Genomic DNA, 21,556 nt, shown 5'->3' with positions numbered 1-21,556 from the left:
AGGGCAGCAAATGTCAACTGAAGTTAAAATAAGGAGGAAATAAATAAAAACAAGAATTATGGATCAGAGTCAGTAGTGGAGAAAATTATGGAATCCTTTCTAAAAAATGCAATGAAAAATCATTTGGAAAGAATCGATTGAATCATGCAAAAACAGCAAGGGTTTCTGAAAGCAAAACTCACTGACACTTCATGTCTAGGATACACCAAGTGGAATAGATAAATGATAACAAGTAAATGTGGTATATTTGAACTTACAGAGGTTTTTGGTAATATACCGTAGAAGGTCACTCGTCTGAGTGCTATTGGCACCAAGTAACCCAGTATGACCTGTCAGGTGGTCGGCAAATAAACTGGCTCACCCACCTGGAGGGTGGCTAGACACTCTGTAGAACAAAACGCAAGACCCGTCAAAGGGCAGACAAACCTTCTCATAGGGTCAATGGCCATCTAGCAAACACGCACCATGAAGCGCAGAAAGGGCATCCCTTGCATCGAAGCTTGGTCTGGCCATTTACTGCAACAGAATTCCCCCAGCCGTCTTGGACCTCACCATGCTACTGGATCCGAGAGGGGATGTCAAGAGGATGGGTCTGAACCTGTGCAACCCCTATTCACCCAAATCCATTCACGCACATCCTGTTCCTTTCCGAAGAGTGGGGTATCCTCATGTCAAACTGACTGAAAAGAACTATCATCATCCTCCTATGGGATGGATAGCCAGAAGAAGATACTGTATGAGGTGAATGTTTAAAATTAGAGACCCTGGAATGTGGGGTAATATATCCACAACTATTCTCACCCACTCAGTTAATCCTAAAATTACTTCATGCACTCCTGCATCCACGGACACTACTGCTGCTGTGAGATCGACTAATCCACAGAAAGCAACTGTCCCAGATGAAGTCCCTCATTGTATCCAGAGGATCCCCAGGTAGAAGATGACAGTGTATTTACAGATATCTTTAATCTCTCCCTGCAACAGGCAGTTGTTGGCAACTGTTCTAGAAGGCCAAAACCTTCTTCCTTAGAAAGCTAAGGAACTTCAACATGTCCCTCATCTTCTATAGGTGCATTACTGAAAGGATCCTAGTTGGATGCATCACAACGTGGTATTGGAATTGCTCCATGCAAGATTGGAAGAAGCTGCACAAGATGAATTAAGTTCAGAACATCGCACAAGCCTTCCTCCCCTCCGTCTACACTTCCCACTGCCTCAGGAAGGCAGCCAACTTTCTGATAGATCCATCCCAACCTGGCCACACTGTTTTCGCTCTGCTTTTGTTGGGGAGAAACTTCAAGAGTATGATATCACACAATATGGTTCAGAGACAGTTTCTTCTCTGCAGCCATCATGCTCCTTAATGACCCTCAACATGTGTTCCCATGCTGCCCTTGCTATGCACTAATTGATCTTTTCACTGCAATACAAACCCTTCTCACTGTGCCAGATATAACGAGACAAACTTGAACTGAACTACACTGGCATGGATTTAGAAGTGAATAAGGCAGAATAGAGTTGGTCAATACAGGTCTGTTTCCAGGTGACAGGCAGCAATGAGAGCAGGTTGCAGGCGTCAGTACTTTGGCCACAGCAACAACTAATTAGCAATTGCCTTCAAAGCAGTGTCATCAAGTTTGCAGATGACACAAAGTTTGGAGAGATGGGGGCAGGAGCTGTGTAAGGAAACAGAGTTAATGTTTCAGGTCAAGGATCTTTCTTTTATGAGAAAGATGTTTTTCAATAAGAAAGCAAGTTTTAAGGGGGAATGGTGGAGAGAAGAAAGGTGGAAAATAAAGAGGGTTAGAGGGTAGGGAGGGTATTTTTTTTAATGAATATACAAGTCGCTCAACATCAAGGGCCAAAGGGCCTGTATTGTGCTGTAATATTCTATGTTCATGAACAAAGACGATATCTATGATGGAGTGCAGCTCAAAGTGGTCACGGTAACAATTAATTTAAACAAAAGTAAAATCTGTGGACACTGTAGTTGATGTAAAAACACAAAATGTTGGAGCTCAGCAGGTCATACAGTGTCCTTTATGTAGCAATGGTTAAAAAATACATAACCAACGTTTTGGACGAGCCCTTCATCGAGGTATGAGAGAATGCCAGCAGGTGTCCAAACAAAAAGGTGGGAGGGGTGGCAAAGGCAGGAGATGATAGGTGGATGAGGGGAGTTTGGGGACAGCAGCAATGAGGAGGAGGAGGGATGGCTGGGTGGGTAAGGGGGAAGGAAGAGGAGAATGGAAAGACAGGAAAGGGAGAGAGGAAAGTAGACGTGCAAGTTTAGCAGAAAGCAGAGAGAAGTCAATGTTAATGCCATCTGGCTGGAGAGTGCCCAGACAAAAGGTAAGGTGCTGTTTCTCCAATCTGCAGGTGGTCAGGAGGCCAGAAACAGACATGGGAATCTGGGAGTGTGACTCAGAATTGAAATGGTTGACTACTGGAAGGTCGCAGTGTTTGCAGACGGAGAGGAGGTACTCAGCGAAACAACCTCCCAATCTGCACCCAGTCTCTCCAACGTAGAGAGCACCACAAAGGGAGCAACAGATGCAGTAAGTAAGTGCTGTGGATATACAAGTGAAGCGTTGCTTCACTTGAAAGGCCTGTTTAGACCCCTGGACCATGGTGAGGGAGGTGGTGTGGGAGCAAGTGTTGCATCTCCTACAGCCACAGGGGAAAGTGCTGGGGGTGGGGGGAGGATGCGATAGGTGAGAGGGATAAGTACATGAGGGAATCACAGAGGGAGTGGTCCCTGTGGAAGGCTGAGAGGGGAGGAGAAGGAAAAATTTGTCTGATGGTGGGATCCTGTGGTAAGTATCAGAAATTCCGGCAGATGATATGTTGGATGTGGAGGCTGGTGGAGTGGTAGGTGAGAACGAGGGGGATTCTATGTTTGTTGTGCCTGGGAATGGAGGGGGCCAGGGCAGATGAGCAGGAAATGGAGGAGATGCGTGTGACGGCTGAGTTGAGGATGGTGGAGAGGAAGCCACAATTATGGAAGAAGGCAGACATTTCGGAAGATCTGGACTGGAAAACCTCATCTTGGGAACATATGCAGCGGAGATGGAGAAATTGAGAGAAAGGGATGGAATCCCTGCGGGAGACAGGGTGTGAGGAAGTGTAGTCAAGGTAGTTGTAGGTAGGAGTTAGAGGATTTGTAGTATATGTCAGTGGGAAGCTTGTCTCCTGAGATGGAGACCGAGAGATCCAGGGAGGGGTGAGTATTATTGGAGATGGACCAAGTGAGTTTGAGATCAGGATGAAAGTTGGCCACAAAGTTGATGATGTTGACAAGCTCATTGCAGGTGCATGAAGCTGACCCAGTGTGATCATCAATATAAATTAGTTGGAAGACCAAAAAATTAAACAAATTGAAACAAAAAATATATAGTGGGGGGTGGGGGGGGGGGTGAGGCGGGGCAAAGGTAGGAGATGATAGGTGGATTAAAAAAAAGTGGTTACCTAGAATTTTTAAAAATTCCCCTTGAAACTTGGATGTGGCACATTCTCAGCCATTCTGCATCCTTGGTGCCAGTTGAATAAATATCCATGAGAATTGTCCAAATGAATTACTGTGTACTGAATACTCAGCCATTGAGACTTTATATTACATTTAACAATCTCCATTAACTGCCTTTTTGTTTTTCTCTCACTTTTGGCTTGGTTTCTGTTTTTCCCTCTTCCTAAATCTGTCACAGCCAGTTTTGACAGTGATTGTAACCATAATGGCATTGATCCGCACTCTGCGACAGATATCCCTTCTGTTCTCTCACTCCTCCAGATGCTCTGCAACATACAGCTCACTGCTCTTCACACTTCTGTGGTTCTGCTAAAGGGTTCTAAATCTGAAACATCCACTCTGTACTTCTCCTCATTGCTGCTGCTTGGCCTGTTTAGTGCTTCTAGTTCAGTGGTTTTCAAACTTTTTCATTCTACTCACATTCCACCTTAAGCAATCCCTATGCCATAGGTGCTCTGTGATTAGTAAGGGATTGCTTAAAGTGATATGTGAGTGGAAAGAAAAAGTTTGAAAGTCACTGTTCTAAATTTATCCTTTTTTTGTTTTGGATTCCATTTTTACTTTGCTCCAAAATCCTACAAGAGATTTTGAACCCAAGGGACTTTGTTCCGACTATATAGAGGGACCACGAACAGGTAGTGTGAATAGATCTGGTCCTTTTGTTATAATTAATCTTGCGACTGTTTTCTGTGGACTTGGATTTTCTGGACTCAAAATGGCATTGTTCATATACCCTGAATTAATGCAAACCAGTCTTCAAATCCCAAGCAACACAATCAAATTTTCATTTAATGCTTCTCAATAACTTGTTTTGTGCTGAGTTTTTCTTAAAATACTTGAGAAAGCAGTTAATAATTGTATTATTGTGGATGGGTGAAGCTTGTATCTGAACGGCAGGACCTGTTAGAATCAATAATTTTGAGGCACAAATATTATTGGCAAAAGGCTCTGTGCAAACAAACAAAAAAAACCATGCATTTTCAAAAGGTACAGTTTTTCAGATGAAGAAATACAATGCAGGGATAAAATATGGTTGTTAAAGGCACTTTATGAATGTGGAACAATTTCATTAATATTGACTCAATGTTAGGAATTGAAATAAGTGAGGGAAAACAGTGATTTGATTTACAAATCGAAACATCATGAAAAATACATCAATTACAGTAAAGCAGGATCAATAACAAAACTGTGAGCTATAAATACCAGGCACAGTTAAAACAATCTAGAGTAATGCATTACACCAAGAAGTTCATCATCTATCTTCAATGTTATAAAAAAAAATCCTCACTCTCGGGGCCCTCGAATTCCCATTTACAAAAAAAAAAATCATGGGGAGATCAGAATATACCTATGGGCAAAACAATCGGTTTCCCAGATGTATACCAGATGAGCTGAATTGTTTGCTTTGCTGAATTACTGTCGAAACCAAAGGAGATGGGGAACAGCTAGCTTCTCATTCGAAGTGCACAGATACTGCTGATACAGACACCACTGCACAGGCAAATCAGCATACCAAACATAAAGGAAAACCCACTGCATTCTTTACTTTATGGTTCATGGAAAGAAACGGGAGGGAGAGGCATTCCGATTCCTTCCTGATGTATATTTTTATTTTTAACTTTCTCAAGAATCAATCAAGAAAAAGAAAATAATACTCCAGACATGAAGGGTGAAGGGGGTTGTGAAACAAAAGAGGCGCCTAATAACTACGCTGTAAAGTGGAATATCAAGTTACTAATTTTAAAATCTACCTATACAATTAAAAACAACATTAATCCAGAACTAGATGTTGCCACTTCGGGTTCTCTGCACATCTGTCCTGGTCAAAAACTGGAGGCACCACCTTTTCAATTCAGTTTCTCCTGATTAGTGACCCGGATGCAGATGTGAACATTAGGATAAAAGGAACTCTTTCTTAGCATATGCGGTTGAGAGTTTAACCACAGGTGCAAGAGATGGGAAAAGGGAGAAACTTGAAGCTAATTGGTTGATGGAAACAACTCACTGCAGAGGGGTTTTCACACATGTTCTGAGTTTGGAATGGAGAGGGGAAAGAAGACCAGTGGTAGCATGGAGTTGCCATTATAATGAGTAAAAGGCACTTTGTATGTAGGAAAAAAAAGTTTCTTCCCGATCACCTAGCTTGCAAGTAAATTGACAAGAAATCTGTACAGAGTTCATCACCCATAAACATTTCCCATTCCCATCTGCCTTTACCCAGTCCTCCCACACCCTTTCAATGGACCATATTTTTTTCTGTACAGACATTTACCCTTCTCCCCCAGTTTGCAATCACCACATTTTTATCATTGAGCAGAGACAACTCAAGGCGTCCTTTCCTCGAGCTGAGATTGAAACAAAGGCTGGCATTGTTATTTTTACTCTGTTCCAGCATTCTTCAGATTATGCTCATAGACAAACTCAGTGTAGGTCCTGTCGGTGGCAGCCGGCGCAGCTTGCAGATTCCATGCACGTTCGCAGAATTGGGAGTCATCAGCACATGCCAGCCTGGACCGTGAGGCAGAGTTAGTGGTTAGCAATGGGCAGACTTGGCTGGGAGTGAATCACAAAGGCTGACAGAAGCCCAGAAGTAAAACGTGGGAAGAGCAAGATAGGAAAGATTTAAAGCATTGAACTCTTTTGCACTAGCTCTGTACTCTCTGAATGGAGAACTAATTTTCTCTTTCTACATCCTCACCGCACAGGAGGGTTTTTAATTGGATCTTCTGAATGATCACAACTTCAAAATAACAAGCATGTTATCAAAGAATGTAGCCTTGAAGATTATCTTTAATTACTTTACTAGTTCTGGTAACTGCCCCCAACTCTGTATCTCTCTGTTTTACTTCAAAAGCTTTCTTCAAAACTACTTTGACCAAGTTATGGTCTCTTCTGTTGGCTCAACATAAATTATTTTGTCTGACACCAATCCTGTGAAACAACATGAGCTATTTTCCCACATTGTACAGCATATCTCATTTGAGATTATCCATGTCAGGTTTACCCATGCCCTTATTTCACTTCATCAAGTCAGTGGCACGGTAGTTATTTTACTGGCATAAGCTCATCTGATTCATTGACAGTCAAGAGGGAGACAATCTACTTTCCAGTTTATCAGGGGCTCCAAACCCATGACAGCATGACTGAGGAGTTCACTAACCTGCCACAGAAAGAGGTAACAGTACAATGGGGGACATGGCCAGCTCCCAGCCACATTATTCCTGTTCTCCCTCCTTTCTTGTGGCTATGCAATTTCTCTCATTTGCCCATGAATTCTCATTCATTTCTTACCTACAGTGAGGAGGAGTTAACTAACCAGCACAATCTTTGGGATATACACTCGATTGCAACAAACTGCCACATCAAAACAATTAACCATGAGCATTTTGATCAGGCACCAGCCCAGATATCTCAGCAAAAATCTGAACACTGATAAAGGTTCTTCCTGAAAAGAAATGCAGACCCCCTGTCCAGCCAAACTGCAGCCTAACATCATACACTCAGAATCATTACATACAGCCAATATTCTTCACAATCATCCATCATAGTTGCTAGATATGATTGCCAATGGAAAGGGTAGAGTCAGGAGAGAATGGACTCCATGAAGCCAGAGTAAAGATGAGCAAATTGGCTTTCAATTACTACCCTTCAGTTAACAACTTAGTAGCCTCCATACTGAATGCCACTCAGAAGAACCGAGTTTCAAGAGCAGAGTATTCTCTGGGTAGAAAATGAATATCCACAGCCAAGGGTTAATCTGCAGCTTCATTGATATCAGAGCTTGGGAAATGACATGGCTGCTAGACTGGGCCTGAGCAGACAATAAACAAACTACATCAAGGTTGATCGAGATAAACCCACCTGACCTCATTTTCACCAAACATAGCAGATGCAGCTTGCCATGTCATTATAGAGACAAAGTATCATCAAGTCCGCCCTACATCATGTCATGCAAGACAACAGTAGCACAAAATAAGAGAAATGCAAACAGATCTGATAGCTTAAAAGATGTCAAGCATGGGGTGCTATTTGGCCATCAGCAACAAAACTACCGGTATATCCCAGGACAATCTGTCACCCTGCCTGGCACTCAACCATTACAATCAAGCCATAGAATCAACCCTGGATAATCACAGAAGAGTGTACACAAGAAATAGCAGGTCCATCTATAGCCTGGTAAAGCTGCAATATATTGTAGCATTGCTAGACAGAATTTTAATTTAAACTACAGCTTGGTAACAGGCCCTTCTGGCCCACGAGCCCCTGCAGCTCAGTTTTACCCAATTAGCCTACAATCCCTGTATGTTTTTGAAGGGTGGGGGGAATCTGGAGCACTCAGAGAAGCTCACGCAGACGGGGAGAATGCACAAACTCCTTACAGACGGCACCGGATTCAAATCAGGGTCGCAGGCACTGTGACAGCATTAAGCTTACCCCTATGCCAAACATGCCACCTTTAAGTGATACCGGATCACAGATACCTATGGATAAACAAATAAGGAGCAGGAGGCCATTCACCCCTTTGAGTCTGCTCCACCATTTCCGTTTATGGCTGATCTGATGCAACTTCAGCTCCTCTCCCAGCACTTGTTTATCAATCATTTTCTCACTCTTGTCTTAAAAATATTCTAAAATTCTGTTTTCACCAACATTTTAGGAAGAGAGTTGCAGCGTCTCACTGCCTGATATTAAGCAAAAAAAAATTGTCATCCAATGTATTAAACCAGGGACCCTTTAGTTTTTAAAAATAATATTCTCGAGGTCCAGATTCCCTAAAAAGAAGAAGCACTCTCTTCACATCCACACAGTGAAGACTGGTCATGACCCATGATTGAATCAAGTCTATAAACTGCAGTGGATGCTAGCCTAGCATTCCAACAAGGATGGCACAGTTAGTGTAATGCTTTTACATCATCAGGGACGGGGGTTCGAATCCGGTGCTGTCAGTAAGAAGTTTGTATATTCTCCATGTGTCTGTGTGGGTTTTCTGCAGGTGCTCCGGTTTCCTCCCACCCTTCAAAATGTACTGAGGTGTAGGTCAATTGGGCGGCGTGAGCTCGTGAACCAAAAGGGCCTGTCACAGTGCTGCATATCTAAGTTTAAATTTAAAATTTTGTCACAAGACAACCTGCTGATTCCAGCTACTTCTTGCAAATCTTCTCTGAATTTCTTCCAATGAACCCTTCCTTAAATAAGAAGACAAATATAGTAGACAGGATTCCAGATGTGGTCTTGTCAATATTCTATTAAAGCTTTGCAGTAATAGAACTTGACAGAATGAAAACAGGCCATTCAGCCCAACTCATTCATACTATCTACCTTTGGGAATGGTGTCAGGCATTTTAACTGCAATTTGGAGAAAGCGGCTGTAGAAGCATCTTCTGCTTCAAAGGCAGCACTTGCCAACATATTCACCCAGAACTGCTGAAAGCATGGACCACTTTGTCTTAGACCATAATATATATAGGAGCAGAAATAGCCTATTCAGCCCATTGAGTCTGCCCCACCATTTAATCATGAGCTGATCCATTTTCTCACTCAACCCCACTGCCTGGCCTTCTCCCCTTAACCTTTGATGCCCTGGTTAAGCAAGAACCTATCAATCTCTCAATTACCTGGCCTCCACAACTGCCAGTGGCAACAAATTCCACAGATTTACCACCTTCTGGCTGAAGAAATTCCTATACATCTCTGTTCTAGGCAGAAGCCCTTCAATCCTGAAGTTATGCCCTCTGTTCCTTGACTCTTCCACCATGGGAAACAGCCAAGAAATGTCAAATGCTCCTCAAATGAGAACCATTTCATTCAGGAATCATCCTAGTAACATTTCTTCTGGAGTCCCCATGCACCATCACTGAAACCAATCTTCATCTCATTCATTTCACTCTATGTGATATCAAGAAACTGCTTGGAACATTGACTAAAGTAAAATCCACAGAACCACACAACAATTCCACCTCTCCGGTACACCCCAGAACTTACAGTACTGTGAACAGGCTAAACTACAACCCAGCAATGTTAGGAACCAAGACAAATCAAATCTACTGTATTTCATTCCCACCCAGTCAACATTCAATCACCATCTGAAATCTAACTAGTCTATAAATATTATGGTCACAAGAGATTGGGCATCCTGTAATAAATTAATCACCTTCTAACATTCCAGAGCCTACTCACCATATACTGCAATATCTCAGCTTGGTTGGAAATGTACAACTCCAACAACCCTTAGGGAATACAACACCATTCATGGCCACATAATCGGATTCCAAACCACCCACTCACTCACTCCATTGGCAGTGCACAGACAGTGGTTGTAGTGCACACCAGTTATAATATGCATTGCAGTTGATTTCCAATGCTACTCAACAACACCTGCCAATCCTGTGACCTTCACCACCAAAAGCACATGGGAACACTACCCATACGCCTATGGATGGGGCCTGCTCCAACTCACAAATCATCGTCACTTACAAATATAGTCATGGTACTTGATCCAAATCTGGGAAACTGCCTACCCATTACAATGTGGGTACACCTTCATCAGAAAGACTGCCTCTCCTCAAAACAAGAGCTCATCTCTAGCTCAAGGAGAATTTAGAATCAGCAATAATTGTCATACTTTCCAAGGATGTTCACATGTCTTCGATGAGCGAAAAGAAATGTGACATATCACTTGTGCACTCAGACCACCAATTCTAGCTAATATTTATTCATCAATTAATGTCAGTAAAAGAAATACACTGGCATGTTATTTATGGAACCAATTCGGCTGAAAAACTGGCTTTCCATTCCCAATAATTTGAGTATGAGTACATTAATTACAGAAGGATTTCAGTGGCCACACAGCACTCGGGGAAGATACAAACACATGAAGGGGTCTATATCATTAAAGACAAGATTTCCTTTTCTTCTGCCAAATTGTTTCCAGCTTCTGGGGTTACATGCATGTGTATTCTGTCCACGAGCTTATATCAGAATGTCAGGATTAATAGCAATCTGTCAAGAGCAGCAAGTCTTTAAATGTACCATGGGTATTCCCATACCAATACAGATATCAATGCTTTAAAACCAAAGTTGTAGGAAGATAAAATGCAGGATTATTGGAAGAACAGTCAAATAAAAAAAAAGATAGCAAACAATAGGAGATGCACACAACATTCACAGAGCTCAAAATAATAACTAAGCCAAACTATATTATTTTCATTTTAAAACATTATCTTTATACAAACCGAAAAACTGCAGCTCCAACTCTGGTCATTGTTTTTTTAGCGTTTCTCTGGAAAAAAGGAGCTCAATTCGCCTTCATTTCAGAGCAGATCAAGCAGAAGCAACATGCAATGTTAACAACCATACCATTGGCACCTTCTAGATTTCATCCAGGATGGAAGGAAGCACTTATTTCTCCATGTACAACTCCACAGAGGAGGTAAAAGGAATTGATTTTTTAAAGTTACCTTAATTAATTGTGCGTTCCTTCATTAACTGCTCACATGCAAAACACCATCATAGTAATGGGTTGGGAATATGCTGGCCTGTTTTCCTGCTGTCAAACTGTGACTGTATATTCATTGGAAGGCTTTAGCTCTCAACAGTTTGCCAGAGAATCCAACCCAGAGATGTGAGTAAGTTTCAAGGAAGTAGGCTGTAGGCTGTTTGTTATTGGAACAAGTCACCCAAAGAAAGTTTTGGGCATTCCATGTTCTTAAAAGCACTGCCATTGACTTCATAGATTTCTATACAGCAGCACACAGTGAAATAGTGGACAACTAGAAAAAGTCTGAAACACAATGTGCAAGTTTCAATTAAAGCTTTGTGCTTTTGCTAAATTTCCCCGATTAGAGAGTGCCTTTAGAATTCATTCCTTTTGGTGTTTTGTTGGAATTTAGCAGTGTTCCAATTTCAATAATTAATATATTTATATCCTCAGATTTTGTTGAAAATATAAAAATGTTCTATTCAATTTTTTATTTAGACATACAGCACGACAATAGGTCCTTCCAGCCCACGCCACCCAAATACCACAAATTACCTACAGCTCCCTGTACTGTACGTTTAAGGGTGGAAGGAAACTTTTAAAGTTTCACAGCTGCTATAAAATTTATCATATTGTGATCTGTTCCTTCAACACTCCCCACTGACAGGATACTGAGTGGGACAAAAAAGTGGCAGATGGAGTTCAATCCTGATAAGTGTGAAGTGATCCATTTTGGAATGTTGGACTTGAAGGTGGAATACATGGTTAAAGGCAACATTCTTGACAGTGTGAAAGAACAGAGGTCCAAATCCATAGATCTCTCAAGATTGCTGTGCATGTTGATCGGATAGTTAAGAAGGTTTATGAAATTCATACTTCATTATTCAGGGGATTGAGTTCAAGAGCCGTGAGGTAATGTTGCAGCTCTATAAATCTCTGGTTTGACCACTCTTGGAATATTGTGTTCATTTCTGGTCACCTCATTACAGAAAGGATGTGGAAGCTATGGAGAGGGTGCAGAGGAGATTTACCAGGATGTTGCCTCGAATGGAAAATAAGTCTTATGAGTCAAAGTTAACAAAGGGAGGGCTGTTCTCTTTTGAGAAAAGAAGGATGAGAAGGGACTAAGAGGTCTACAAGATTATGAGAAGCTTAGTCAGGGTAGAGAGTTTGCACCTTTCTCCCATGGTCACTGTACCATATACCAGAGGATATCTGTACAGTATAAGGTTAGGGGAGGAAAGTTCAGGGAGATGTCAAAAATGTTTCATTTTAAAAACACAGAGTAGTGGTTGTCTGGAATGCATGGCTGGCAGAAGTGGGGGGGGGGGAGAGAGAGGGGGAATGTGGAGCCCTGTACAATAGTAACAATTAAAAGGCACATGGCTGCAAGACAAAAAAAAAAAGAGGGTTATGGTGTGAGGGACAGAATGGTTAGATTGCTGAGTAGGTTTAAAAATATAGATCAGAACAATATCATGTGCTGTTCTATGTTGTAATATTCTATGTTCAATTATTGGCACTAATTGCCCCACTTTTTGTCCCACAATTAAAACAAACACCTCCCCCAAGGTTGGGCTGTGAATACATTATATAGGAACATTTCCCTGAATGCATTTCAAGAATTCATCATCCTCTTTGCCCTTTAAATTCTTATAGTTTCTATCAAAATGAAGTTAATTGAAGACCACCACCCATGTAATCTAGCCCTAACCCTACCCCAGAATACTATGTATATAATTAAGAATGAGATAGATGATTTATCAGGCATAAAAATACAATGGATATGAAGACAGGAATATGGTCGTAGTGATGGTGCAAAATATCAGTCACAAGCCTATCAAATGATGAATCAAGGAGCCATATGGCCTCCTGCTGATACTCCTTTTGTTCTTAGTGGCTTAATCCTACACCAGAACTCACACAGCTTGGAAAATTAATGAGAGGATTAGCACAAAGAGCAAGCCTTTTCTTATAGTTAGGAGCTCAAATTGAGGCATGCAGAAAATGCTCCTTCATGACCAGCTCATTCCAAGCAAAAATTCATGACCAGCTCATTGCAAGGCAGATCAGAAGGAAAACAATCACCCACCAACGTAAGGACCAACTGCATTGAACGGTTCCACGCTACATCAAGCACTGGCGTCCCACCACCTTGACCACACAGATTCCAGAGACTGAGATAAAAATTCAGAGAAGCCATTTGATTCAATCCTTTTGATTGGAGCTGCAGAGCTTATAGAGAGCAGCACACAAAACCAGAATGAAGACGATCAGAGCTTTGATGGACCAACACTTACAGTCATTAACAGAGCCCGTGTAGGGAACAATTTAAAACCTTTCAACTGGTACTATTGCCAGGGCTGTGCAACAAAGGGTAAGAGAAAGAAAGATTGTGGGCAGTGAAGCCACATTGTGACAGTCTCAGGAGTTCATCTAATCACTCTTATCATCAGATTCATGGACAAATGTGATCTCTTCGATTGACAATCAAGCTTCCAGTCGACCTGTGATTGCAACAATGAGGTCACACATGCCCACTAGAGCTTGTTTTAGTTACACCACAGGACTTCCAGAATGGACTCGTAAAACTCAGTTCCAGGTCCAGAGAAAGGCACATTCAGCATTTGTTAACCAATGGTAAGACAAACATCTCACCTCCCTATGGCATATTTCATCTGAACACATATGCTTGGCCATAGAAAGTTCAAATATGATAATGGAAAATTTGGAAATGCAATTCCTTACTCACTCTCAATCATGTAAGCAGAGATCAGAGATTACAGAAACTATGGATTATTTCAAATTATGCAATTTAAATGGAAAAACTTCCCTAAAATAACACATTTTGAGAAAGTTTAATTATTTTTGAACAATTAAACAGAGATTCATAATTCATAGAAACAGACCCTTCAGCCCCACTTTTTCATTGGAGCCATCTTTACTTATCTAATTTGCTTGCATTTGGCCCACATCCCTCAAAACCTTTCCTGTCTGTCCCCAAATGTCTTTCAATTGTAATCACGCCCACCTTGGTCATTCCACATAGCCACCACCTTCTGCGAGGAAAAGCTTGTCCTCTGATCTTCTAAATCTTTACTATCTCATTTAAAGCTATGCCCTCTTGTTTTTGACTCTCCCATCATTGAAAAAAATGGTTATCTACAATATCTGTGCCCTCCTTTACTCCAGCTAAAACAGTTTCAGCCTATCCAAACTGTCCTGTAACTGGCAATATTCAGGCAATATTCCCCAAAATGTTTCTGCACCTCGATACTGTAGCTTAATCAAATCCTTCCGACACCATGACAGCCAGAACCACACATGATATACTCTTAGTTTGGCATACATCTGTAATATGGCATCCTAATTTCTATACTCAATGCCTCGGCCAATGAAGGTAGGTATACCATATGCCTTCTTTACTGCTCTGTCCAATTTCAGGGAACTATGTTCTTGCACCCCAAGGCCTCATTATTCAATAACATTCCCCAGGGCCCTAATGTTTATTGCATATGACCTGGCCTGATTAATTTTCTTAAAATGTATTACGTCACTCTTGTCTGAGTTAAAATCCATTTCCCAGTTGAAATTGAAATTCAAATTTAGACACGCAGCACAGTAACAGGCCATTTCAGGAATCCAATTTATACCCAATTAACCTACACCCCCAGTACATTTCGAATGGAGGGAGGAAACTGGAGTCCACAGGGAAAATCCACACAGACATGGGGAGAACGTACAAACTCCTTACAGACAGCGCGGGATTCAAACCCTGGTCCTGATCGCTGGCACTGTACAGGTGTTGCACTAACCGCTACACTAACCATGCTGTGGGGTATTTGGAAAATCTGCTGGTATGGACAAACTACAAGTTTGACTCTTGCCCACCAAAAATTCTAAGCAAGTCACCCCACTATTAATGTCTTGAGTTAATGAAAGTTTCAAGAGTCAAAATATTTTAACTCAGACAAGAGTGACGTAATACATTTTAAGAAAATTAATCAGGCCAGGTCATATGCAATAAACATTAGGGCCCTGGGGAATGTTATTGAATAATGAGGCCTTGGGGTGCAAGAACATAGTTCCCTGAAATTGGACAGAGCAGTAAAGAAGTATCAGTAAAGATACTTTTCAAGCCAGCTCACTTGCTGCTAACTAATCTTAGTCAATAACAGAAGACTGCATTCCCCAATCTGCAATCATATTTGATTGTCCAAGTGGCCAAATGCACAGACTTTTATTAAAAGACAAAACCTTCAGCACAAAGCCTTAAGCACATTTGTGCTGTGAAGCAATAGTAAAAATTGTTTTGACAGACTCACACTTGCATGCATCACTGGTTATGAAGCTCAAATTGACATCATCCTTACCTCCTCTTCTCAGACTGGCTGAGGCCTGGGCTTCTAGGAAGATTTTCTATTTCAATTGGCACAGGAACACTGGGTAATGCAGTCACAACAGGGATAGTCGGCCTCAAAGTCACAGCCTTGAGAGATACCGAAACAGGCATGAAAATATACTTGAAGATCAAACTGAAGTCGCTTGCATGTTCTACATTAATACACAGTACATCTCTTCACTCTATTCAATGTCAGTGTCTTGAGTTGGACACTCAAAGTTTAAATTTAACCACCTATTTCTTTTACAATTCTGCTTTTCTTGATATCACATTGCAATATGCGAAAAAGACCTCATCCTTGAATTCATTTTTCAGTTCTTCACCATTGATGACAAATACAACGAAGGGATGTTAAAGAAAAGTTGCAGCACAAAAGGAGGTCATTCAACTCATTGCCAACATGCTCTCAACCCGACAAACTGATCATGTCCACACCCAGCCTTTCTATAGCCTAACAATTTTTTTTAAAATCATATACTTAGACAATTCCCTCTTGAAGGCTACAATGGAACATCCATCAATATTGCCACATTTGCAGCCAGAGCGGTCACTATCCCATGCGTATGCAATATAAAATCTTCATTTTCTCCTTATACCCACAAGCTCTAATCCTGATCTCTCGTCCAAAGGGAACAGCCTCTTACCATCCACTCTGCAGGCCCAACATCATTGTTGTTTACTACATTTCTATCAAATTTTCACTCAAGCTTCTCTGTAAGAAAACTCTCCCATTCTCCCCATCAGCAATCTTTTATTACAGACACCATCTACAAATCCTCTCTCTGTCCATCGAGAGTGGGACATAATCCTCCAACTGAAGCTGGACCAGTGTTTGGACTGAATTAACACTCAATGCCTCCAATTGCAAAACCCAGCATTGTGTATACTTTATCTCATCTATTCTATCAAAATGCTTCATTGCCACAAAACCTGCATTCAATGTAATCTTCCATATGTCTACACAGTGGCAGCACTCTTAACGTAATGGTTAGCATTACACCAGCAACTTGGATTCGAATCCACTCCTGTCTGGAAGGAGTTTGTAAGTTCTCCCCGTGACTGTATGAGATTTACCCTGGTACTCCATTTTCCTCCCACGTTCGAAGGCTGTACGGAATGAATAGGTTAATTGGACACATGGGTGTAATTGGGCAGTGCTGATCATGAGCCGGAAAGACCTTTTACCATGTTGGATCTCCAATTAAAATTCCAACAATCTGTTGACATCCTGCTGCAATCTAACAGTCCTCTTAGTAGTTCACAGTTCTGTATCCTGTACAAATTTTGCAATTAATGCAAAATTAAGGTTAATAGATTTTTTTAAGATAGTAATGTCACTTGCAATGATTCTTGAGGATTATTACTATTCACCATCATCTAGACTGAGAAGCAATCATGCACTGTGGTCCTCTATTGTATATTCATGCCTCCAGGATACTTCTTGATATGGGTTCAATACATTTTTAGTTCAAATGTTGAGAAATTCAGAGATTAAAGTCCTTCCAACCCATGAGCTCACACAGCCAAATTACATCCATGTGTCCAATTAACTTACTAATGCCGTACGTCTTTGAAACGTGGGAAAAAAGTAGAGGACCTGAAGAAAATCGACAAGGACATGGGGAGAACAAACTCCTTATAGACAGCAGTGGATTTAAACCCCTGTAGCTGGCGCTGTAATAACTATGCCCCCCAAATGAAGCAGTGATGAAAATCTGCTGTGATCTAATACTGGAGTAGGTTAAAGAGCTCTACATCACCACTGCAAGGCAAGTGCATTAAAATTGTCTTGCAAATTATTTTGAAAATTGACTTTTTAGGTCCCTTTTGGACCTATATTTAATCCTCATCAAATTCAAGCAGTGACAGTCAATGAGTAGATGCGAGAGTAGTGAATTGATTAGTCATTTTCAAATACATAAAGAATGGAAAAATAAAAGTTTCAGATATTGTAGTAGTGGATTGTTCTAATTGGGAAGCATTTCAAAAAACCATCACAGGCACAGATGTCTGAAGAGCCTTTATGTTGCACGATTCCATAAATGTAGCGTGAATGTAAATTTCACAGAATACTGAAAGCCGAGAGTCACACTCTCCTCAATTAAGCACAAACAGATGGAGTAGCGATATTTCTGAGCCGCTGCTGTCAATTACTTAATGACTTTCAAATAGGAATCCAGTTACCAGTACATGTTCATGTATTGTGTGTGATTATTATATGCTGTATATTGTGTATGTACGTGTAGACTGTCTTGTTGTACATGTAACCGTTTGTACAGTCAGTTGATAATAAACAAACTTGAATGAAGCAAGGCATTACCACACTTCTCACACATTAATCAAGAGCACATACCTGAGAGGCAGATTTCTGGGCTGCTGTGTTAATGAGCAAACTGTTTGGGAGGGAAAAAAAAAGGCCTTGAATGAGTTACCAGTGAAACAAAATATTTTAACTGAGCTTTTCAAAGAAAATTCTGCATTAAATTCTTCAAAACTACTTGAATAAAATGTTTCCTCTTGGACAATCAGACTTGTTATCATTAATACAATGAAAATGGTTACTAACACAGGCCCTAAACCAAAATAGAACAGTAGGTTCTCATCCAGAAAACAAAAAGTCTGTATCGAAGAGAATGTTACAACTGAAGTTTCAAATACATGTTAAAAAAGTGCCCAGCGACACAATCCGATCTTGCAAATTACAATGATTATGCTCTATAGATTGTAATAAACCTCGTCAAGAAATGTTTTGTGCACCCCTTCATTTATAGAACAATGCCACCGATCCAATTGGGTTTCAAATGACAGAGCATTGTTTGCACAGTCCGAATACAGCAAGTACCCCTTCACTTAGTTTGAAATATTAAAATTCATTATTTCAAGCCTTTTAGTTGAAACCTGGCCATTCAAAATTAGTGAAACACAAAAGTCCGCAGGTGCTGTGATTGTAGCAAAAGACAAAAATGCTGGAGGAAGCCAGGAGATCCCAAATTGTCCATAGGAGATAAAGATACATATTGTTGTTTAACATTTCAGGCCTGAGCCCTTCCTCAAGATATGAGCGAAAAGCACACAGGTACCTGAATAAAAAAGCCAGGGGAAGAAGGAGAGAAAGGGCAGAGGAGGAGCACAGGCCAACAGGCAAAAGGCCAAAATTGGACATGGATAGGAGGACAGAGGAGAACTGATGCGGAGGCGGTGGGGAGGGGAGGGGGGGTGGTGTGGTGGTGGTGGTGATGTAGAGCTTGGTCTGGCACTGCATGAGACCATGGACAAAATGTGTCAACATGGGGATTGAGGAAGGAATTAAAATGGGTTGCCACTGGGAGATCCCCGCTATAAAAGCAGATGGAGCAAGGTGCCAGTCTGTGACCAGATTACCCCTGCAGATTCAGAAGTGAAATGTTGTGTTACTTGGTGTTACAAGCCAAGTGGACCCCAAAACCCAGCAGCGATAGATATTCACCAAAACAATTGGTTACTTAAACAAAAGATGCTTTTAATTATCTTTAAACATGAAAATAGAATCACACTTTAACTCATTCCTCCAAATTCACTGGTTGCAGGCAGTGCCAACACTGTGCACAGAATTTAACATTTATAAAGTTCACCAGGCTTTGGTGCTTGAAAGGTAAATGGTTGCAGGAAGGTTCCTATCAGTTTTCAGAGAGAGATTTGTTGTTCCAGGACATCCACAACTGATTTACTTCCATCAGCCACTTCAGTGTCTTGCTGACGAAACTTGCCCCTTCAGGGTTCTCCAGATGATAACCTCTTTCTTTCAGGTCACCACAGCATTCCTTCTTGTTTCCCTTATTCCAAGTGAAACATTAGACAGCCAGTCTTCTCCTCTTGCATGAACCACAAGGGTTTTGACCAGGCTGAACTAAGAACTCACAACCTGTCATCCAAATGGGATTTTTCCACAAGCTTTCCAGCTTGTCCTGTTCCAGTTCCAGCTGCTGCTGCTGACTGTAACACTGTAAAACTGATCTCTCTCTGAGAAAATCCTGTTTGACTCTCTCTGCTTGCAAAACCACAAGACCCTCTTAGAACAGCAAGCTGCACTCCAGACTGCCTGCGGATCCAAACTACTCCTCCGATCTCTTTCATCTGTTGCTTTTCAAAACAACAATCAGTTAGTGAAGTCTCTTGGGCACTCCCCAAAGTTTTTGCCAAGGCCCCCAGGAGCCACACTGTCTGGCTTGAGTAGAGTTCCAGTATTTTAAATGAGATCTGTTTTGAAGTATTTGTATGTGACCTACTCTAAAAAACCTGCCCCAATTTATCTCCCGAAAACATATCTGTATACAATACAAACACAATATAATTGTCACACTTGTAAGGACTACTTGGGGACCCAAATGGTGATGAGGGAAGAAAAGTGGGTGCAAATATAGCATTTCCTGTGGTCACAGGGGTAGCATCTGAGGATTGGGGAGAAGGGAATAGTGGACAAGGGAGTAATGACGGGAGCGGTCCCTCTCACTCCTTTCCCTCAACTCTGCATTCACAGAACCGCCCCTTTCCCCAATCAACTCTTACCTTTCCTCTCCTGTCCTATCCATGTCTAAAGTTGGCCTGTGTATCTCCCCTTGCCCTTTCTTCTATATCCTCCTGACTTTTCATTCCAGCACCTGCCTGCTTTTTGCTTACACCTTGATGAAGGCCTCAGGGCCAAAACATTGGTTACAGATCCTCGCCTCTGAGAGAGACTGCGGGACCTACTGACTCCCTCCAGCACTTGTGTTTTCACTCAAAATTAGTACACAAATGAAAGGTATCAGCGTGTATTTGACATCATATAAAATTGATATTAGAATCTGGGATAAATTCTCACTGGATTAATAGTTTGGCCAGACTTTCTATTCAACTTCATACAGAAATAATAGTAATTGTCAGATATCATTCAGTGTCACATTAGACAATTTCTCAGTGACTTACTAAAAGCTTTATATCATCACAAAATGACTAAGCATGAGTCAGCAACATTCAATGTAAACATTTTATAATTAAAGTAGAACACTCATAAACCTGACACCACCAGGATTTTGATGGTGCTGGGCAAGGAGATATTCCAGCCATTGGATGTAGATCCCACTTATACCCCAACAGACTCAGAATTCTTTGCTGCACAATGGGAAAATAGATGTTCCAATTAATCTGGTAAATTTAAAAAGAGCACTGGAAAGTAACCTCCAGTGAATTTAAAATGATTGTTGAGAAAAAGGGTCTCCAGTGTGCTTAAAGGGAGTACAGGAAACAGGGTCCTGGTGTGTTCAAAGAGAGTGTAGGAATCAGGGTCCTCATTGTATTTAAAAGGAGCGTTTGCAGAATATTCTTAAGGGGGATAGTGGCAGCCAGAGGTGGTGGTACATATTGGTATCAATGACAAAGACTGGAGTGAAGGCCTGCAAAGCAAGTTTAGGGAGTTAGGAAAAAGGATGAAGAGGAACACTTCCAAGGTGGTAATCTTTAGATTACCCCCAGTGTTACAATCGAGGGAAGATCAGAACACAGAGCAGACAAATGAGTGGCTGAGGAGATGATGTGGGGAGAAGGGTTTCAAGTTCTTGGTTCAGTGGAACCTTTTCTGGGGAAGGTGTGACCTGTACAAGTAGGACAGGGTGCAACTGAACTGGATGGGAATAAAGGTCCTGGCAGGGAGGTTGGCTAATGTTTTTGGGGGGAGCAGGAGAGGATTTAAACTCTATTCATGGTGGGGGGGTGGGAACCAAAGTGAAGAGGCAGAGGCAGTTGGTGCAAAAGTGGAGAAAGTTGGTGTGGAAGAACAGGCAGATAGGGCAAAATCGCAGAAGTGGGATGAATTGCAATGCAATGGGGACAGAATTTTAAAAAAGCAACAAATACAGGATGGAAGGTTTTATATTTAAATGCAATTTGCATTAGAAATAAAGTCGATAATCTTGTAGTACAACTGTACATTAGCAGGTATGATGTTGTCATTAGCAGGTATGATGTTGTGGCTGTCACAGAGTCATGCCTGAAAGATAGTTGTCATTGGGAGCTGAATGGTCAAGAATACACAGGGTATCGAAAGGAGAGACAGGTAAGCAGAGGGGGTGGTGTGACTGTTTGTAAGGAATATTAAATAATTGAATATTAAATAAAAAAGGCTTGTCAGAAGGGC

The 21,556-nt window shown here is 41.3% G+C and overlaps 1 protein-coding gene across 7 annotated transcripts in view; it reads right to left on the bottom strand.

Moving 5' to 3' along the window:
- Window positions 1-21,556, bottom strand: part of epb41l5 (erythrocyte membrane protein band 4.1 like 5) — a 208,660-nt gene that overhangs the window by 72,495 nt on the left and 114,609 nt on the right. For all 7 annotated transcript variants that reach the window (XR_011356619.1, XR_011356621.1, XR_011356620.1 and 4 more), the window contains 2 exons: window positions 17,759-17,798; window positions 15,377-15,492 (listed from right to left, as the gene is read on the bottom strand). Coding sequence is in view for 4 of the 7 variants with exons in the window: in XM_069934871.1 (XP_069790972.1) it covers window positions 15,377-15,492; window positions 17,759-17,798 (156 nt within the window). In the remaining 3 variants the exon portion in view is untranslated. The remainder of the gene's footprint in view (window positions 1-15,376; window positions 15,493-17,758; window positions 17,799-21,556) is intronic.

The sequence above is a fragment of the Narcine bancroftii genome, chromosome 4 (assembly GCF_036971445.1).
Source record: "Narcine bancroftii isolate sNarBan1 chromosome 4, sNarBan1.hap1, whole genome shotgun sequence".
Classification (NCBI taxonomy): domain Eukaryota; kingdom Metazoa; phylum Chordata; class Chondrichthyes; order Torpediniformes; family Narcinidae; genus Narcine; species Narcine bancroftii.
Note: the sequence above shows the minus strand (reverse complement) of the source record. Positions and strands in the feature narration are given on the sequence as shown.